Source organism: Pleurodeles waltl, chromosome 3_1, assembly GCF_031143425.1.
Source record: "Pleurodeles waltl isolate 20211129_DDA chromosome 3_1, aPleWal1.hap1.20221129, whole genome shotgun sequence".
NCBI classification, from domain to species: Eukaryota; Metazoa; Chordata; class Amphibia; order Caudata; family Salamandridae; genus Pleurodeles; species Pleurodeles waltl.
Genome location: NC_090440.1, coordinates 1,966,375,655 through 1,966,395,504, shown reverse-complemented (window position 1 = coordinate 1,966,395,504; position 19,850 = coordinate 1,966,375,655). Strand labels below are relative to the sequence as shown.

At 47.7% G+C, this 19,850-nt stretch overlaps 1 protein-coding gene across 1 annotated transcript in view; it reads left to right on the top strand.

The window, feature by feature from the left end:
* CTNS (cystinosin, lysosomal cystine transporter) overlaps nucleotides 1–19,850 on the top strand; it is a 133,240-nt gene that overhangs the window by 93,331 nt on the left and 20,059 nt on the right. The window contains exon 10 of the mRNA XM_069226343.1: nucleotides 320–437. Within this exon, the coding sequence (XP_069082444.1) occupies nucleotides 320–437 (118 nt within the window). The remainder of the gene's footprint in view (nucleotides 1–319; nucleotides 438–19,850) is intronic.

Here is a 19,850-nt window from a genome sequence, read left to right as displayed (position 1 = left end):
CAGGGATCCTCAAAATCTTTTACACTATGTCTGGCATTGGTGTGATTCATAAATGAAGCCCAGATTCACCAAGAAAAGCCATTAGATATTATATAAAAAATATACCTCAGCCAGCAGAATGGCATGTGTTATGAGCAGGTCTGGAGTCTGAATCCTTGCAAGATCAACTCATCCTTCATCCTTCTGAGGCTGGTTAATTGAGTAGCAATGATTTGAGTAATAGTAACATCTGGGAGTTTATACAGGTTAGAAAAGTCAGAGGGACATGTAGCGCTATATAAAAGCAACTTTTGAAAACTGTTGTTGTTCTTATTTCCAGGCATTTTTGAATTTCCGCCGCAAAAGCACAGAGGGGTGGAGCATTGGAAACGTGTTGCTCGATTTCACAGGAGGGAGTTTCAGCCTTCTTCAAATGTTTTTACAGTCCTACAATAATGGTAAGCAATATTAGTGATGACAAGATCCTCATTTTCACAAAGTTCACTCTGAATTTGTTATTCTCCTATAAGAAACCGACACAAATAATGTGTAATCGCTTATTGATGGAGCCTATTCAAGAAGGTAAATTTACGTGTGGGTAAATCTACACATGTAATTTACTTCTAAACTTTGTAGTAAATTTACTACTCTTGGCTATTCACCATTTCCAAGTGTAAATGTACCACAAAGTGTGGACTTGCATATCTCCACCCCCTGAAACGGGGGTGGAGCTAACTTTACAATTGTAAAGTTACTACAACCAAAAATCCAACAATCAATCAATCAAACATTTGTTAAGCTCGCTACTCACCCGCTAGGGTCTCAAGGTGCTGGGGGGGGGTGGGGAGAGGGGTGCTACAGCTCGAACAACCAGGTCTTGAGACGCTTCCTGAAGGTCAGGAGGTCCTGGGTCAGAAGTAGGTTGACGGGGAGGGAGTTCCAGGTTTTGGCGGCAAGGTGGGAGAAGGATCTGCCGCCGGTAGTGGTACGGTGGATGCAGGGGATGGTGGCGAGGTTGGCGGAGCAGAGCTGTCGGGTGGGGACGTGGAAGTTGAGGCGCTCGTTGAGGTAGGCAGGGCCGGCGTCGTGGAGAGCCTTGTTAGCGTGGATCATGAGTTTGAAGATGATCCTTTTGTTGACAGGGAGCCAGTGAAGGTCTGTGAGGTGGGCTGAGATGTGTTTGTGGCGAGGGAGGTTAAGGATGAGGCGTGACGAGGCATTGTGAATGCGCTGAAGTTTCCTCTGGAGCTTGGCTTTGTTCCTGCCTAGAGTGCGTTGCCGTAGTCCAGTCTACTGTTGACGAGGGCGTGCGTGACCGTTCTTCTTGTTTCAACAGGGATGCATCTGAAGGTCTTGCGAAGCATGCAGAGGGTGTTGAAGCATGAGGATGAGATGGCGTTGACTTGCTGGGTCATAGTGAGCGATGAGTCCAGTATGAAGTCGAGGTTGCGTGCGTGGGTGGTGGCAGTTGGAGTGGCTCCTAGAATGGCAGGCCACCACGAGTCGTCCCATGCTGATTTGTTGGAGCCGAGGATGACGATCTCAGTCTTGTCTGAGTTCAGTTTGAGGCAGCTTACCTTCATCCAGTTGGCGATGGCGTGAAGTCTGTTGTGGAGGTTGGTCTTGGTGGTGGCGGGGTCCTTCGTGAGTGAGAGGATCAGCTGTGTGTCGTCCGTGTAGAAGACGATGTTGAGGCCGTGGGATCGGACGATGTTCGCGAGCGTCGCCATGTAGATGTTGAAAAGGGTGGGGATGAGTGAGGAGCCTTGGGTACTCCGCAGATGGTCCTGGTGGCTTTTAACAGGAATGGAGGGAGGCAGACTGTCTGAGTTCTGCTGGAGAGGAAGGATGTAATCCAGTCCAGGGCCTTGTGGTGGATTCCAGCATCGTGGAGGCGTGTGCTAAGTGTGTGGTGACAGACGGTGTCAAAGGCTGCCGACAGGTCAATGAGGATGAGGGCCAAGGTTTCGCCTTTGTCGAGCATGATCCTGATGTCATTGGTAGCGGCGATGAGAGCGGTATCGGTGCTGTGGTTCTTGCGGAAGCCAGATTGGGAGATGTCAAGCCGGCTGTTGTCTTCCAAGAAGTGGGAGAGTTGGCTGTTGACTATCTTCTCGATGACCTTCGCAGGGAAGGGGAGTAGGGAGATGGGCCGGTAATTCTTGAGGTCTTTGGGGTCTGCCTTGGGATTTTTGAGTAGGGCGTTAACTTCGCTGTGTTTCCAGCTCTCCGGAAAGGTGGCGGTCTCGAAGGAGCTGTTGATGATGGTTCCGAGCTGGGGGGGGCGATGATTTGGCTGGCTTTATTGAAGACATGGAGAGGGCAGGGGTCGGCGGGTGATCCTGAGTGGATGGTGCTCATGGTCTTGGAGGTGTCCTCGTCGTTGGTGTGGGTCCAGGCACTCAGGAGGTTGTTGTAGTTGGGTGCGTTGGGGTTGGCAATGGCAACGATGGTCGTGGGAATCGGGGAGGCGAAACTGCCATAGATGTCCATGATCTTGTGGTGAAAAAAGGTGCCAAGAAAGACGCAGAGGTCTTGTGAGCGATGGGTCGGCGGAGCAGGATTTGGGGTTGGTGAGTTCTTTGATAATGCTGAAGAGCTCCTTGCTGTCGTGTGCATTGTTGTCTATTCGTTCTTTGTAGAATTATCTTTTGGTGGTCCGGATGAGCTGGTGATGCTTTCAGATGGCAGTCTTGAGGGCGGTGTGGTTGCTCTCTGTTTGTTCTTGGCACCAGTACTTCTGGGTTTTCCAGCACTCCCGCTTGGAGGCCTGAAGGTCGGCGGTGAACCAGGGTGCTTTCTTGCTGTTGCGGGTGTTGGTTGAATTCCTAAGTCGAGCGAGGGTGTTTTGGTGCAGTGGTCTATCCATTGTTTTAAGGCTGAGGGCGGCGGTATTGGGGTCGCTGGTGTTGGATGGCGAGGCGAGGGTGGAGATCAGTTGGTCCTTTGAGATCTTGTTCCAGCTGCGGTGAGGGGTCCGTTGCTGGTTGTGGTGAGCAGTGGGTTTCTGGAAGGAAGTGTGGACACAGCGGTGGTCGGTCCAGTGTAGTTTGGTGGTGTGGGTGACGGTGATGTGGCTGCTGGTGGGGAAGATGGGGTGGAGTGTGTGGCCGGCTGAGTGGGTCGGCGTTTTGACGAGCTGTTTGAGACCGAGGTTGGCAAGGTTGTCGAGCAAGGCTCAGGAGTTGCTGTCGTTGGTGTTCTCCAGGTGAAAATTTAGGTCACAGAGGAGCATGTAGTCTAGAGGCGAGGGCGTGGGTGCTGATTGTGTCGGCGATGGCGTCGCAGAACTGGTGACGGGGGCCTGGGGGTCTGTAGACAACGGTTCCTCTCAGGGTGGTGTTGACGTAAATCTGGAAGTGCAAGTGTTCGGCGGCATCAATGGTGTCATGGGTGTTGGTTGACATCCTGATGGTGCTTCTGTGGAATATGGCGATTCCTCCTCCCGATTTGTTGGTGCTGTCTCTTAGGGCGATTTTGTAGCCTTCAGGGATGGCTATGGCAAGTTCCGAGGAGGGGTTCATCCAGTTTCCGGTGAGGAAGGCGATGTCTGGGGAGGTTGAGGTGAGAAGGTCCCAGAGTTCGACGGCGTGCTTGTGGACGAAGCAGGTGTTGAGGAGAATGCAGCTAAGGTGGTTGTTATGGGTGGAGCTTTTATGGTGCTTGGTGGCTTGGATGCAGGTGAAGTTGCACATCCAGTAGGAGAAGGGCCCATGGGTGTGCCTTGGGGAGATCTGGACGCAGGTGGTGGGGCGGCCAGGGTTGAGCGCGTGGAGTTCTTTGGCGGTATAACGGCGTATGTCGTGTGGGGGGCGCGAGGGGCAAGGGGGGTGGCGCTGGGTGCGGTCCAGGCTGTCCGGAAACTAAGGGCCCAAAACAGTGTTAAATACACTTCAGCTTAGACCTGGAGTAACAATGGCACCACAAATGGCCAACCACTGCTGGAACTGCAACACCCCTCCTGTAGAACATAGTGGAGACAGACTTAAAACAAGAACCAATAGGAAATAATGTTACCCACCTAAAGTAAGGTTTTTATTTATTATGCAATAAAAATACTAAATGTTATGTATAGTATTATTTTGGTTTACTATACAGGGAGTGCAGAATTATTAGGCAAATGAGTATTTTGACCACATCATCCTCTTTATGCATGTTGTCTTACTCCAAGCTGTATAGGCTCGAAAGCCTACTACCAATTAAGCATATTAGGTGATGTGCATCTCTGTAATGAGAAGGGGTGTGGTCTAATGACATCAACACCCTATATCAGGTGTGCATAATTATTAGGCAACTTCCTTTCCTTTGGCAAAATGGGTCAAAAGAAGGAGTTGACAGGCTCAGAAAAGTCAAAAATAGTGAGATATCTTGCAGAGGGATGCAGCACTCTTAAAATTGCAAAGCTTCTGAAGCGTGATCATCGAACAATCAAGTGTTTCATTCAAAATAGTCAACAGGGTCGCAAGAAGCGTGTGGAAAAACCAAGGCGCAAAATAACTGCCCATGAACTGAGAAAAGTCAAGCGTGCAGCTGCCACGATGCCACTTGCCACCAGTTTGGCCATATTTCAGAGCTGCAACATCACTGGAGTGCCCAAAAGCACAAGGTGTGCAATACTCAGAGACATGGCCAAGGTAAGAAAGGCTGAAAGACGACCACCACTGAACAAGACACACAAGCTGAAACGTCAAGACTGGGCCAAGAAATATCTCAAGACTGATTTTTATAAGGTTTTATGGACTGATGAAATGAGAGTGAGTCTTGATAGGCCAGATGGATGGGCCCGTGGCTGGATTGGTAAAGGGCAGAGAGCTCCAGTCCGACTCAGACACCAGCAAGGTGGAGGTGGAGTACTGGTTTGGGCTGGTATCATCAAAGATGAGCTTGTGGGGCCTTTTCGGGTTGAGGATGGAGTCAAGCTCAACTCCCAGTCCTACTGCCAGTTCCTGGAAGACACCTTCTTCAAGCAGTGGTACAGGAAGAAGTCTGCATCCTTCAAGAAAAACATGATTTTCATGGAGGACAATGCTCCATCACACGCGTCCAAGTACTCCACAGCGTGGCTGGCAAGAAAGGGTATAAAAGAAGGAAATCTAATGACATGGCCTCCTTGTTCACCTGATCTGAACCCCATTGAGAACCTGTGGTCCATCATCAAATGTGAGATTTACAAGGAGGGAAAACAGTACACCTCTCTGAACAGTGTCTGGGAGGCTGTGGTTGCTGCTGCACGCAATGTTGATGGTGAACAGATCAAAACACTGACAGAATCCATGGATGGCAGGCTTTTGAGTGTCCTTGCAAAGAAAGGTGGCTATATTGGTCACTGATTTGTTTTTGTTTTGTTTTTGAATGTCAGAAATGTATATTTGTGAATGTTGAGATGTTATATTGGTTTCACTGGTAATAATAAATAATTGAAATGGGTATATATTTTTTTTTGTTAAGTTGCCTAATAATTATGCACAGTAATAGTCACCTGCACACACAGATATCCCCCTAACATAGCTAAAACTAAAAACAAACTAAAAACTACTTCCAAAAATATTCAGCTTTGATATTAATGAGTTTTTTGGGTTCATTGAGAACATGGTTGTTGTTCAATAATAAAATTAATCCTCAAAAATACAACTTGCCTAATAATTCTGCACTCCCTGTATATATATATATATATATATGTTCGATGGCATGTGTAGCTGCAGATACACATGTTTTGCACATCCCGCCATCTAGTGTTGGGCTCGGAGTGTTACAAGTTGTTTTTCTTCTAAGAAGTCTTTTCGAGTCACGAGATCGAGGGACTCCTCCCATTTCGGCTCCATTGCGCATGGGCGTCGACTCCATCTTAGATTGTTTTCTTTCCGCCATCGGGTTCGGACGTGCTCCTTTTCGCTCCGCGCTTCGGGTCGGAAAGTTAGTGAAAAAATCGGAAAATTTGACGGTATTGTTTGCGTTCGGTATCGGGTGAGCTACAACAGATCGACACCGAATTCGGAAGAGCTCCGGCGATCCTTCGGGGTTTTCGATTCCCCGGCGGGGCCTGGTCGGCCCGACGGCGTGCGTCTTCAAGGCTAATGGAACGGACCCCATTCCGCTTCTGCCCGAATGCCACAACAAGTATCCTTACACAGATCAGCATCTGGTCTGTAATTTGTGTTTGTCGCCAGAACACAAAGAGGATACCTGTGAGGCCTGTAGAGCATTTCGGTCCAGAAAGACTTTAAGGGACCGAAGAGCAAGAAGATTACATATGGCGTCGGTGCCGACAGGACAAAAAAACATGGAGGAAGAAGAGGAAGCCTTCTCCATCGAGGATTCGGACTCAGAAGAGGTCGATCCAGAACAGACGCCGAAAACCGTGAGTAAGACGCCAATTCACAAGACTCACGTAAAAAGCAGTAAAGCCCAGGGGACGCCACTGCCAAGAGGCCATGGCTTAACCCGAAAAATAGAATTCTAATAGTGGGGTGAAAGATTGGGGTTACGCAGGCGCTCAGGATCATAAATGGCATTAATTTAATTCAAGTAAACATGAAAACAGAGAATGCAAGGGTGCCAGCACAAGGGAACACACCCATCCCTTACAGGTTTGAATAACCCAACAAACAATAATATGTAGTGCGGCACACCTAACAGAAACTTATTATAAAGATAGTCAATAGATCATTAAAGAGAGTCCAGCATCAACTTTTAATACATGATTGTAAAAGTCCATTCTTGTTCAGTGCTTTGAATAGTTGTTCCTCATTAATATACACATGTCTTTATAGCAATACAACTCAAGCCGCGTCTGACCACATCTCCATGACAGTACAATTTAAGCCAACACGTGTTTCGTCTTGGGAAAACTCCAATCCACTCCCAAACGACTTCTTCAGGGCTCCTAATCCTTCAGAGGTTGACCCATTTCAACCGTCAACCAACAGCGTCCATGAAATACGAACTGGTAAGTAAATGATGACCCCAAAATTCTATATGCAGTGTATGCACACGTTAGAAACGCGTCCGAAATGTAATTGAAGTGTGCCCCACTGGCGAACGTGAAAGGAACAGGGACAAGCGAGTACGCAAATATTGCGTAGTGAGAAGCTGTGATATGCGAGTACGCGACTCCCGAGCCTGGCGTTCAAGACCCGGACTAAGATCAGCATCTGGTCTGTAATTTGTGTTTGTCGCCAGAACACAAAGAGGATACCTGTGAGGCCTGTCGAGCATTTCGGTCCAGAAAGACTTTAAGGGACCGAAGAGCAAGAAGATTACATATGGCGTCGGTGCCGACAGGACAAAAAAACATGGAGGAAGAAGAGGAAGCCTTCTCCATCGAGGATTCGGACTCAGAAGAGGTCGATCCAGAACAGACGCCGAAAACCGTGAGTAAGACGCCAATTCACAAGACTCACGTAAAAAGCAGTAAAGCCCAGGGGACGCCACTGCCAAGAGGCCATGGCTTAACCCGAAAAATAGGTGACCGGTCATCGGCACCGAAAAAGGGCATGCATGTGTCGAAGTCATCCGACTCCGGTCGAGATACGGGCACAGAGCACACTCGACCCCGAGACACCGGGTCAGAGCAGACTCGACACCGGGTCAGAGCAATCTCGGCACAGAGAGAGCGTCACCGAACCAAGTCGGCACCGAGAAATCTGTACGCCGAAGAGCAGAAAAAGTGTTGTCGGAACCGAAAAAGGCAGCCGAAAAGGTTTCGATACCGAAACATCCGGCCTCAAAACCGAAATCAAGTTCCTACACAGAGGAACAAGGCCTGTCGTCACAAATGCAAACACATAGATTTGGACAGGAACTGGAGACAATGGAGCCAGACTACACCCAAAGAAGGCTCCACATCCAAAAAGAAACAGGGAAGATCAGCACTCTCCCTCCGATCCGAATGAAACGCAAACTTGCCTTCCAAGACAAAGACAAGCAGCCACAGGCAAAGGTGGCTAAACAAGTAACCCCGCCGCCGTCTCCACAACCCTCTCCGCAACCATCACCGGTAGCCACTCCACCAATGATGTAATCCCCAACTCATACAGGGATGAGTCAGGATGATCCAGACGCGTGGGATCTTTATGATGCACCAGTGTCAGATAACAGTCCTGACTGTTATCCAGCTAGACCGTCACCACCAGAAGATAGTACAGCCTACGCACAGGTGGTGTCAAGGGCAGCAGCGTTTCACAATGTCAGCCTGCATGCAGAGCCAATTGAAGACAACTTTCTATTTAATACACTGTCGTCCACACACAGCCAGTACCAGAGTCTCCCCATGCTACCTGGAATGCTAAAACACTCCAAACAAGTGTTTGAGGAGCCTGTAAAAGGAAGGGCCATTACTCCAAGAGTGGAGTAAAAATATAAACCGCCACCAACAGACCCCGTGTACATCACACAACAGTTAACACCGGACTCAGTGGTAGTAGGGGCAGCTCGCAAGAGGGCAAACTCACACACTTCAGGAGATGCACCACCTCCAGACAAAGAGAGTCGTAAGTTCGACGCAGCAGGGAAAAGGGTGGCGGCACAGGCAGCAAACCAGTGGCGTATTGCCAACTCACAGGCTTTGTTGGCCAGATACGATAGGGCTCATTGGGATGAAATGCAACACTTTATAGAACATTTGCCCAAGGAGTTCCAAAAGAGAGCACAGCAAGTGGTGGAAGAAGGACAGAGTATCTCAAACAATCATACGGTCAGCAATGGATGCAGCAGACACAGCTGCTAGAACTGTAAACACAGCAGTGACAATAAGGAGACATGCATGGCTGCGTCTCACCCACGCACACAAAGCCCTCCACGACAAGGGACCGGAATACCTCAACAGACGCCTCAACTTCTACGTCCCCACCCGCCCCCTCCGCTCCTCTGGCCTCGCACTCGCCGCCGTCCCTCGCATCCGACGCTCCACGGCGGGTGGGAGATCTTTCTCCTTCCTGGCGGCCAAGACCTGGAACTCCCTCCCCACCAGCCTCAGGACCACCCAGGACCACTCCGCTTTCCGGAGACTCCTAAAGACCTGGCTGTTCGAGCAGCGATAACCACCCCCTTTGTCCCTAGCGCCTTGAGACCCGCACGGGTGAGTAGCGCGCTTTATAAATGCTAATGATTTGATTTGATTTGATTTGATTCAAGCCGGAAATACAACAAGCCGTGCTGAATATGCCATTTAATGGACAGCAGTTGTTTGGGCCGGAGGTGGACACTCCCATCGAAAAACTTAAAAATGACACTGATACGGGCAAAGCCATGGGCACACTCTACTCCCCACAGAGCAGAGGCACATTTCGTAAAACACAGTTTCGAGGGGGGTTTGGAGGACAAAGCACGGAACCCACAACCTCACAGACAAGGCCCACTTATCAGAGTCAATATCAGCGGGGACGTTTTTGGGGACAATATAGAGGGGGACAATTCCAAAAAAGTAGAGGGAAGATCCAAAGTCCCAAAACTCCACAAAACAAGCAGTGACTTAGACGTCACAAATCCCCAACACATAACACCTGTCGGGGGGAGGCTAACCAAGTTCTACAAACAATGGGAGGAAATAACAACAGATACTTGGGTTCTAGCAATTATCCAGCATGGTTATTGCATAGAATTTCTCAAATCCCCTCCAAATGTCCCACTGAAAACACACAATATGTCAAAACAACACATGGATCTTCTACAACTGGAGGTCCAAGCGTTGTTACAAAAAGAAGCAATAGAATTAGTACCAATTCATCAGAAAGGAACAGGAGTCTACTCTCTGTACTTTCTCATACCCAAAAAGGACAAAACTCCAAGACCTATATTAGATCTCACAACGTTAAATACCTACATCAAGTCAGATCACTTTCACATGGTGACATTACAGAACGTAATCCCATTGCTCAAACAACAAGACTACCTGACAACACTAGACCTAAAGGATGCATACTTCCATATACCGATACATCCTTCGCACAGAAAGTACCTAAGGTTTGTATTCCAAGGGGTACATTACCAATTCAAAGTGTTGCCATTCGGGATAACAACTGCGCCAAGAGTTTTTACAAAATGCCTGGCAGTAGTAGCTGCGCATATCAGAACACAGCAAATACACATGTTCCCGTACCTAGACGATTGGTTAATCAAAACCAACACGCAAGAACGGTGTTCACAACACACAAAGTATGTCATCGAAACCCTCCACAAACTAGGTTTCTCACTCAACTACACAAAGTCACACCTTCAGCCGTGTCAAACACAGCAATACTTAGGGGCAACAATCAACACAACAAAAGGGGTTGCCACTCCAAGTCCACAAAGGGTACAAGCATTTCACAATGTAATACAGGCCATGTATCCAAAACAAAAAATACAGGTCAAGATGGTGATGAAACTACTAGGCCTGATGTCCTCATGCATAGCCATTGTCCCAAACGCCAGATTGCACATGCGGCCCTTACAACAGTGCCTAGCATCACAATGGTCACAGGCACAGGGTCAAATTCTAGATCTAGTGTTGCTAGACCGCCAAACATACACCTCGCTTCTATGGTGGAACAATATAAATTTAAACCAAGGGCGGCCTTTCCAAGACCCAGTGCCTCAATACGTAATAACTACATATGCCTCCATGATAGGGTGGGGAGCACACCTCAATCAACACAGCATCCAGGGACAATGGGACACTCAGCAAAGACAGTTTCACATAAATCACTTAGAACTACTGGCAGTATTTCTAGCGTTGAAAGCATTTCGACCCATAATAAGCCACAAACACATCCTTGTCAAAACAGACAACATGACAACGGTGTATTATCTCAACAAACAGGGAGGAACACACTCAACACAGTTGTGTCTCCTGGCACAGAGAATATGGCATTGGGCGATTCACAACCACATTCGCCTAATAGCACAGTTTATTGCAGGGATTCAAAATCAGTTAGCAGACAATCTCTCTCGGGATCACCAACAGATCCACGAATGGGAGATTCACCCCCAAATACTAAACACTTACTTCTAAATATGGGGAACACCACAAATAGACCTATTTGCAACAAAAGAAAATGCAAAATGCCAAAACTTCGCATCCAGATACCCACAGGATCAGTCTCAGGGCAATGCGTTATGGATGAGTTGGTCAGGGATATTTGCATACACTTTTCCCCCTCCTTCCATATCTGGTAAACAAATTGAGTTAAAACAAACTCAAACTCATACTAATAGCACCAACTTGGGCAAGGCAACCTTGGTACACAACACTACTAGACCTCTCAGTAGTGCCTCATGTCAAACTACCAAACAAACCAGATCTGTTAACTCAACACAAACAACAGATCAGACACCCAAATCCAGCATCGCTGAATCTAGCAATAAGTGGAAAAGATTTGTTTATTATTGCCATAATAATCAAATCCAGCCATTACACGCATCAGACTTCTTCAAAGAAAAACAACTTGTAACACTCCGAGCCCAACACTAGATGGCGGGATGTGAAAAGCATGTGAATCTGCAGCGACTCATGCCACGAACACATGTACACTGGATAAGTGACATTTTCCATATATATCTTAAAAATCAAAATACATTATTTTATTATTATTATTTTTTATTAGGGATCTGTTTGAAGTGCCCCCATTGCTTTCCTTGGAGGGGGTGTTGCACTACCATCAATTGGTCATTTGTGGTTCTGGACTTTACTCCAGGTCTGAGCTGGAATATATTTACTACTGTTTTGGATCCTGTTGGGCTGTAGTAACTTTAACATTGCAGTTGGTGAATAGCAAGAGGCTTTACTCTTGTATGGGTGGATATCTATCTCTCTCTAAACCACCCCTTATCCCTATCTAATCCCCTTTACTCCTTCCTTAGCCCCTCCATTTACTGTTATTCCCCATTTTACAATCACTACTAAGGTCCCTTCCACATTTACTACTAAGTAGTAGACATACATGTTTGAGGATCTCTTGTATAAAACATAGGTGAGGTGGAGCTCGAGATGTCTTCTTGTGTGTTTGTGAATTGCATGTTGTATTGAGTAGTACTACTTTATGTACTACAAAATGAAGTTTGTGAATCTGACCCAATAACTACCATTTACAGAAAAATAAACTGAAATCTTTTTTTACCATGACAGTGTATTTTTTCATGTTGTTTAATGGAGTAGTATGGAACATTGTGCACTAAGAAGGAGTGAGAAAATGAGGACTCAAAACCATCATACTCACTCCTAAATGATTTGGTATACATTTTTCTGTTTTTTTTAGAAAGATTTATGCATAAAAACCTGCATAGAACAAGCAATACACACTTAATTTCCCAACATTTCATCGGGTCATGGGCAGAGATATACTAAATGTAAGGACTAGTTCTTCCAAGTCTTACGGAAAAACAGCTTTGTTGTATGATCTAATGTTGTTGAACTGTTTGGACCCTGGAGCCCAGCAGCACATCAGACTGCACAACCTTACTCTTGGTAAACATATGCGTAAGCTTGGAGGCGCAGGCAGGCTCGCTGAGGGTTGTGGGCAGTGTACTTTTTGGGTAATGGTAATGGATGTGCACCCCTGCCCTGAGTGCCCCAACTGTACTGATGTCTGGCTACCAAGTGCAGCTAGAGTGCTACCGTCATAGTAGTGGAAGGCTACTGTCTTCAAAAGGAGTTAAGCACAGTACGAGCATGTTGGTGGTGGCAGCATACCGTGTAGGGATCAGATGTAGTGAACAGATCCTTTATAACCTGTCACTGATGTGAGGCCCACAGGCTTGCTCATTTTAAAGTTCAGCTGCTGTGTGCTTAACTCACCCTTGGCCTATATTGTCATATATATATATATATATTGTACAGTGCATGGAGGACCCCCTGTTCCATTTTGGGAGACACAGGACTGAATTGTGAAATATAAGGGGAGGAGGTAGAAGACACCACACTGACAGATTTGCGCATTGTTGCATTCATGTTAGCTGGGTGGGCACACACTGGAGCGGGAAGAGCCAGGCTTCCCTCATATACTTCTAAGAGTGCTCTTTGATTCAGTGAGAGGTCACAAGGAAGGGGCTTCGGGACATCTCAGGAAAGAGATGTGGCCGATAAGAGAATCATAAGGAGTAGTGGTGGTGCGCTGTGCTAACCTTGTTAACAACATAGCACTGTGGCTGTCATCTAGGTGTGAACTATAATCCCTCCCATGGCCCGTGTTGTGGGGCTTATTAGCTTTAGAGTCTCTCCTGCTGTGAAAGACTGCTTTAAAGCGGAAGAGGTGGCAGAGGGGTGGGAACGTCAAAAGAGAACATACCCCCAACACAAACTTCAAAGACTCAGAATCTAAATCACATTTGGTGTCTGGAAATGGACTATAAGAAAGGGAGCTTGAGACTACAAAAATTGGCATCTGCTAAAAAGCCACAGGTGCTGTGTGAGGAAGGGAAGCTCTGCAAGACACCTGCCTGTGACTAGGACTGAGGGCCAAAGCCGGCTAGTCTGGGTTAGGGGGCATCATCCTACTCTGGTGCCTAGAGCACCAGCGCCTGCTTGCTTGTCAAGACCAGTGTGCCCTGTGAGGGAGAAGATAGAATTAGAGGGAGCACACTCCAGGGGGGTAGACCAGTCGACTGGACTCCATTTATGATTTGCAAGGACATGGCTGCTGCACAGGACGAAGCCGATGACCCTCTTATGCCAGATATGAATTTACAGTGTCTATGGCTGTTTGGCCGGAGTCTGTGCATAGTGAGGAGACAACTACTTCGTATGCCAGGAGGGGCCGCCGTGAGAAGATTGCCGTGCTTTAAGGGCCGTAGCCCATGTACATCAGTGAGCCACGACCCCCGTATACCAGGAGGGGCCGCCACTAAGGACTGTGCTGTACAGATCTGGGTGAGCCTGTGCACAGAGAGGATACTGTGTCCCTTTATGCCAGAGGGGGTCACTGGGAGCAGCAAAGACATGCAACCTGATTTGAACACTGGCCGGAAAAGGGAGGCTGTCGTGAGAGCACTGGCTTGCCGTCATCTGGGCAAAGCACCAGTGGCAGGATCGTCACCTCCGCCCCAACTGTGGGACGGAGCAAAAATTTACCCCATATGTCTGGAGAAGCTGCGGAGAGCCTCAGGTCACTTTGGTGGTACAACCACTAGTTAGGAACTATACCACGATTCAGTGCAGGCCGGTCCAGGAGGCATGCGGCATCTCACCTGATTCAACTGCTGCCACTCCATGCACCTGGGGCGGGGTGCTCTCAGGAACTCCAATTGCTGGAGGCCTTTGGTGGAGGTGAGACTGATTTTGGGACAATCGGCCACAAGAGAACTTGCTTGTTTAATAGAGCTGCGGTGCTGTAACACTGTTAAATTTTAAAAGAGTCCAACTGGACTCTTGAGACTGGGACTAGTAGCAGGCTTTTCCCGGATGTTCCCTACAGTGAATAGGGAATGATAACGATTGCTAGGAGCAAGAAGGGAGTGAGACCCAGGGTAGCCACCTAAAATAAACACTGGAGCCCTGACCTCAAGGGGACTGTGCGGTTGTTTGTGAATTTCGTATTTCCCTTTGGGTAGACAATGGTAAAAATAATTACTTTATCACAAAAGTAATTATTTGGCTGGACAATTATTTTTATTTATTGCTGCTGCACACATGCTTAGTTATCAGCCAGTGTTCACCCCCCTGTATCCACACCTACCATTCCCCCACCCTGAGGGAGCTTGGATTACGGTTACCCTGAGAGAAGTGCAGAAGGGGTACTTATTCCAGTTACTTAGGATCCATAGTAGGTCAGGACATGGGATACCAGACATAAAAGACCTCAATTCCTACAGCTGGGTCCCGTAACCCCTGTGTGCCCCTCAAAACGGGATTCTGACACTAATCTGTAAAAGACGCTGGATAAAGTCTTGCTATGTTCCTGTGTCATTTTTGGCAGCATCTCCTGGCCCCTGTGTGCTGAAAATAACCTTCAAGAGGGCTCATAGATCTTTTGGTGTGGACATTGGTGGCATAAGGTCCCAGAATGAGTATAGCTGTTCCCCACAGAAGGATATATTTTGCAGCCAGTCAGCAACTCTAGGTTGGGGGCTACGGCACCATGGCATCACCACTCTTCGCCATCAGCATGGATAGCTTTTTCAGTTTGTGGTCCAGTGACAGAAAATCATTCATGCATCCCAGCAATATATGAGCTGCTGTCGGTGGCGGGACTAGGAAATGCTCTTCGACGGCTTTATAGGCCACTCGTAGCCTCAAGTATGGAAAGATGTCCAGTGGAATGTGACCTCTTTGTGATTTTTATTGCTTCTAACGATAGTGTGTCACCAGGTATAACGTGACTAACTGTTTGCATGCTTTTGAGTCACAGGTTGGTGACATGGCTGTTTTGAATGCCAGAGGTATGCTGGGGGCATAGAGCATCTCCAGCCCAACCCTCCAGTAAAGGACTTTGCATAACCACAGTGTGCAGCAGACATTGTAGATGACTCACTGGGGGCGGCTAGGATATGCACAAATGGCCTTGGCTATGGCCATGAGTCTTGCACATATTGAGTCTTTTATGAATCACCAAGTAAGGTTAGTGGGTGCGCTGTAAACTTTTTGAAGTGGTTGAATTGTGCCTTGGTGTGTAAATAGTATACCTCGAATTCTGGCAGAAAGCTCCCCCCCATTTGAATGGTTATGTCAGAACCTCACACATCAGCCTAAGTTGCTTGCTCACCTATTTCAGGCGAGTCATGTTTGTCTTCAGTCACTTGAAGAAGGTTTTACTTAATGAGGGGGGAAAGTTGGTGAATAGATATACCGGCTTCAGCAGGACAGTCATCATGGCCAGTCCCAGTCTGCATGCCAAGGACAGTGGTAGCTTGTTAAAGCGGTCCATTTGGGTTTCAGAATGGGATATTGCAACACCCTAGTTTTCCTGCAGTACTACAGCTGTGTCCTTATCCCAAATGCCCAGGTATTTCACTATGGGGTTCCGCCAACAGAGTGGATAGTCCAAGCTACAGGTAGTGATGGCCCCTGTCTAGGGAAACATTTCCAGCTTCTCCCAATTTATAGGTATTTCTCACAATGGGGGGAATTTAAGGAATTCTTGGATTGGGGGTTGACATTGGCTTCTGGGTTTTATACATACATCATAACATTGTCAGCAAAGATGGACATTGGGATGTATTGTGACAGGAAGGTGAGTCCCGTCTTGGAGTGTTTTTGCCTGAACTGAGCAGCCAGTGGCTCAATGGCTATCACAGAGAGGACAGGCAACAGCAAGCACCCTTGATGTGTCCATCTTTCAGCCATCAATGGTTGTGACATAAGGATGTTTTGCTATATGCTGGTTGTGAGAACCCAGTATAGGTGTTTTACCCGTCTTCTAAATGCATCACTGAATCTCAGTCTCGCCAGTAAGTTAAAATGTCCTTCCATTTAAGCAATTCAGAAGCTTTTGTTGCATTGAGGAATATTGCAGCAGCTTTAAGCTGAGTTGGTGGAAGGTCATGAGAAGGGAATAGGCCTTGAATGAAACTGGGTTGGTTAGGACACACCCAAGAAGGGAGCTAGGGCACCACTTAGATAGTGAGGACTTTGGCTTGGATCTTGTTATCAAAGTTTATTAAGGACAATGGGGTGGTCTGGAAGCTGTACAACTCTGTGCCGTATTTGTGTAATTCCTCTATGATATCTTTAGCTTCCGATACAGGTTCACCTACATGTGGTAAAAATGGGTATCTCTCTGCTCACTCATGAGCATCTAATCAGGCTACCAAGGTTCTTATTTGGCCTGTCTCACTTCTCATATGATCTTGCCCTGGCCTCCCTGCCCAGGAAATTAAAGGGTACTTGCTGTGCCCTTGCACCACACAATGGGGCACAAAAGCGACGCAACTCTTAAATTAAATTTATTAAGCCATGCAAGACCTTGCATGGCCTTGCCTCGCTTGATAAATTTAGAGTAACGCAACGCAGCTCAAATTGCTGCGTTGCATTACTCTGCCCTCGTCCATGGAAGGAACGTGGGTGTTCCCATGCATCCACCCATGGTTTTTGGCGCATTTCCAGATTTACCATTACTGGTAGACCTGGGAGTGCCTTGATATACTAAACCTCCCCTGGTGAGGCGTAACAAAGAGGAATATCTTTATTTCTCCTTGTTACTTCCTCATTCTATGTGTGCTGCATTCTGCCCCTTCCTACACAAAAACAATCCTGTCTGCAAAGCAGGCATCCTTGCAAGGATGCCCGCATTGGTGCTAGGCAGTACAATTTGCGCCAGCGCTGGGAAAAGACAGGCATGCACAGTACTATGTTACATATGGCACATTCCTGCCCTTTTCCTATCATGCAGCACAGCAAGGCGTCTTGCTGCGCTGCATGATCTTTTGATCAATATAACCCTAAGTTCGCTGTCAGCGACCTCGTTGAATTCAGAAAGCTTGGAGCATATTTGTGCAAATGCTGGTTTGTCATGTTGGTTTTGGAGTTTATTTTGTAAGGACTTAATCTCTGCTTCTAGCCAGTCCATACATCTGCGTATGTTTTTAGAATGCCTGATTGCTAAGTGATGCAGGTTCACCTAACAACTACCCTGAGAGCGTGAATGTGCTTTGGACAGAGCCCTCATTATGGGTGAAATAATTGTTATGCTGCTTTTCATGCCCTCTCTAAATACCCAGTCTTGTAGGGTGTCAAGTGGTAGCCTCCATGCAAATATTGGTGGGTGTAGGGATTTGAAGTTCCAAAAAAGAGCATTCGGATAGTGTACACAGTAAATGCCATTTCTGTTTGACCTATGAGCATGTCTCTGGTCTCTAGTCATCAATCCAGGACCAAGTGCCTGCACCTGAAGAGTGGCATGTGCCTTCGCTCATGGCAGGGTGTAAAAGGCACCACAGATCGATCAGTTCTCTGTCAGTCATTATTGTAAGAGGCTGGCTCAGTATATGGTGTACAACTAAAGGTGAGGCACCCTGTACTGAGTCCAGGCAACTCTTAGTAATAGTGTAGGCAGCCCTAGGTAACCAGAGCTCTCATAAGGATAGCTGTTGAGAGCAACAAATCGTGTGGATTCCTGAAAAAGAAGGCGTAAGGAAAGAGGGGACAGCGTCCAGACCACCCAGAGGTGCCCTGGCGATGCAAGAGGGCAATGTCCACCCTTATTGGAGATGCTTTCCTGTTGCAGATGGTAGACGAAGAAGTACAGCAATGGAGTCCAACCAATGCAGGAAGAGCCCAGGAGTAGTCCATGAGCTGTCCCATGACGGTTTTCGAATTGCAGAGGGGTTAGTAGGACCACCAACAAGCCTTGGCAAATGCAGGGAAGCGTTGCTTGGCGTTTGCAGGATTTGTGGGGACCAGCAAGGTCCAGGTGACCCAGTCTTTTTGGGTAGGTCAGGGCCAGCCCTCATCAAGCAGTAGATCCAGCAGGAGCACCCAGCAGGACCCTCTGGCAGCAGGCGCAGGGAGTCACAGAGAGGTCTCAGCAGCACAGCAAAGTTGATGCCCACTTCGCAGGAGCTGCAGAGAGGACGTCATTCTTGGAGCTGGAGAGTGCTGGAGGCTGGGGCTTCTTGGAGCTAGGAGATCTTCAGACTGAAGAGCTAACAAGCTTTTGCAATGACAAACAGACGCAGTCCACAAGGGTACCAGCAAAGCAGCTTCAGCGAGGGACCACAGACTTGCCAGTTGCAAGGAAGATAGGTCAGACCTCTAAAAAGTCACAGAACCACCACCTGTATTGTGGAGCCTCAAGGAGTCCGTGGGACAGCAGGATCCACAAGCCAGTCATCATTGTCAAGGTACCTACAGATGCAAGGGAATGATTCCTTCACTTCAAGGGAGATTCCTTATTCCTTCACTTCAAGGGAGATTCCTTATTTCTTTCCTAAGTGCAGGCAGAGTCCCAATGATTCTGGAGATTGCACGGCCACAGGTTTGCAGAGGTCTTTGTAGAACTTGGAAACAAAGTTGCAGTAGGAGCCGTCCTACTGGTTACAGTCTTGCTCTTGGTTCCAGCGTCCAGGTTGCAGAAGTGTCTTGCAGAGGAGACTTGCATATGGTTCCTGATGTCCTGCAGATTAATCTAGGGTCCCACCCTCAGAGGAGCCCTTAAGTAACCTAGGAAGGGGGCTGGACACTTACTGCAGTGACCCACCTATCAGAGGGGGCCAAGGGTGTCACCTGGCTGGCCTAACCAGTCAGATGCTCCTAGGGGCCTCTGCTCATCTTATTTCCAAGATGGCAGAATCAAGTGGCCACCTGGCAGATCTCTGTGCACCTCCCTATGGGAGGAGCTGGACAGGGGGGTGGTTACTCCCCTGTCCTTTGTGTGGTTTTGCGCCAGAGCAGGAACCGGGGGTTCCTGCACTAGTGCAAATCAGTTTATGCTAGGAGGGCACCAAATGTGCTCTTCAAAGCAGTTTGGTGGCACTCAAAGGCACTCCCACCCCAGCCCAGAGAAACCTATTTCTAAAGAAAAGAGGGTCACACCTTCATCTTGCAGAAAATCCTTTGTTCTGCCTTACCCTGCCCGAGGTAAGCTTAGCAGCAGAAGGGCAGAACAGTGTCTGGGGTTGTCAGCAGCACGGGCTGGCATTCTGACCCTGTAGGGAACCCCCAGAGTGCATGGTATTATGCAACTAGCATTGGAATCGTTGTAGTTGCATGATTCCATCATGTTTAAAACCAAGTATGCCCATGTTCGGTGAAGCCATTATTTAGCTGGACAACTCGTGTTGACCAGTGTCCACTGCATACCTTAAGATGGCTTCCCTGCACTTACAAAGCCCAGGAAATGGAGTCTGGGGTTTGTAACAGCCCTTCTGCTCATGCAGGGGTGCACTCACACTTAGAAGTATGCACCCTGCCCCTGTGCTGACAGGCCTACTTTAGGGGTGTCTTACAGAGTCAGAGTGCAGTG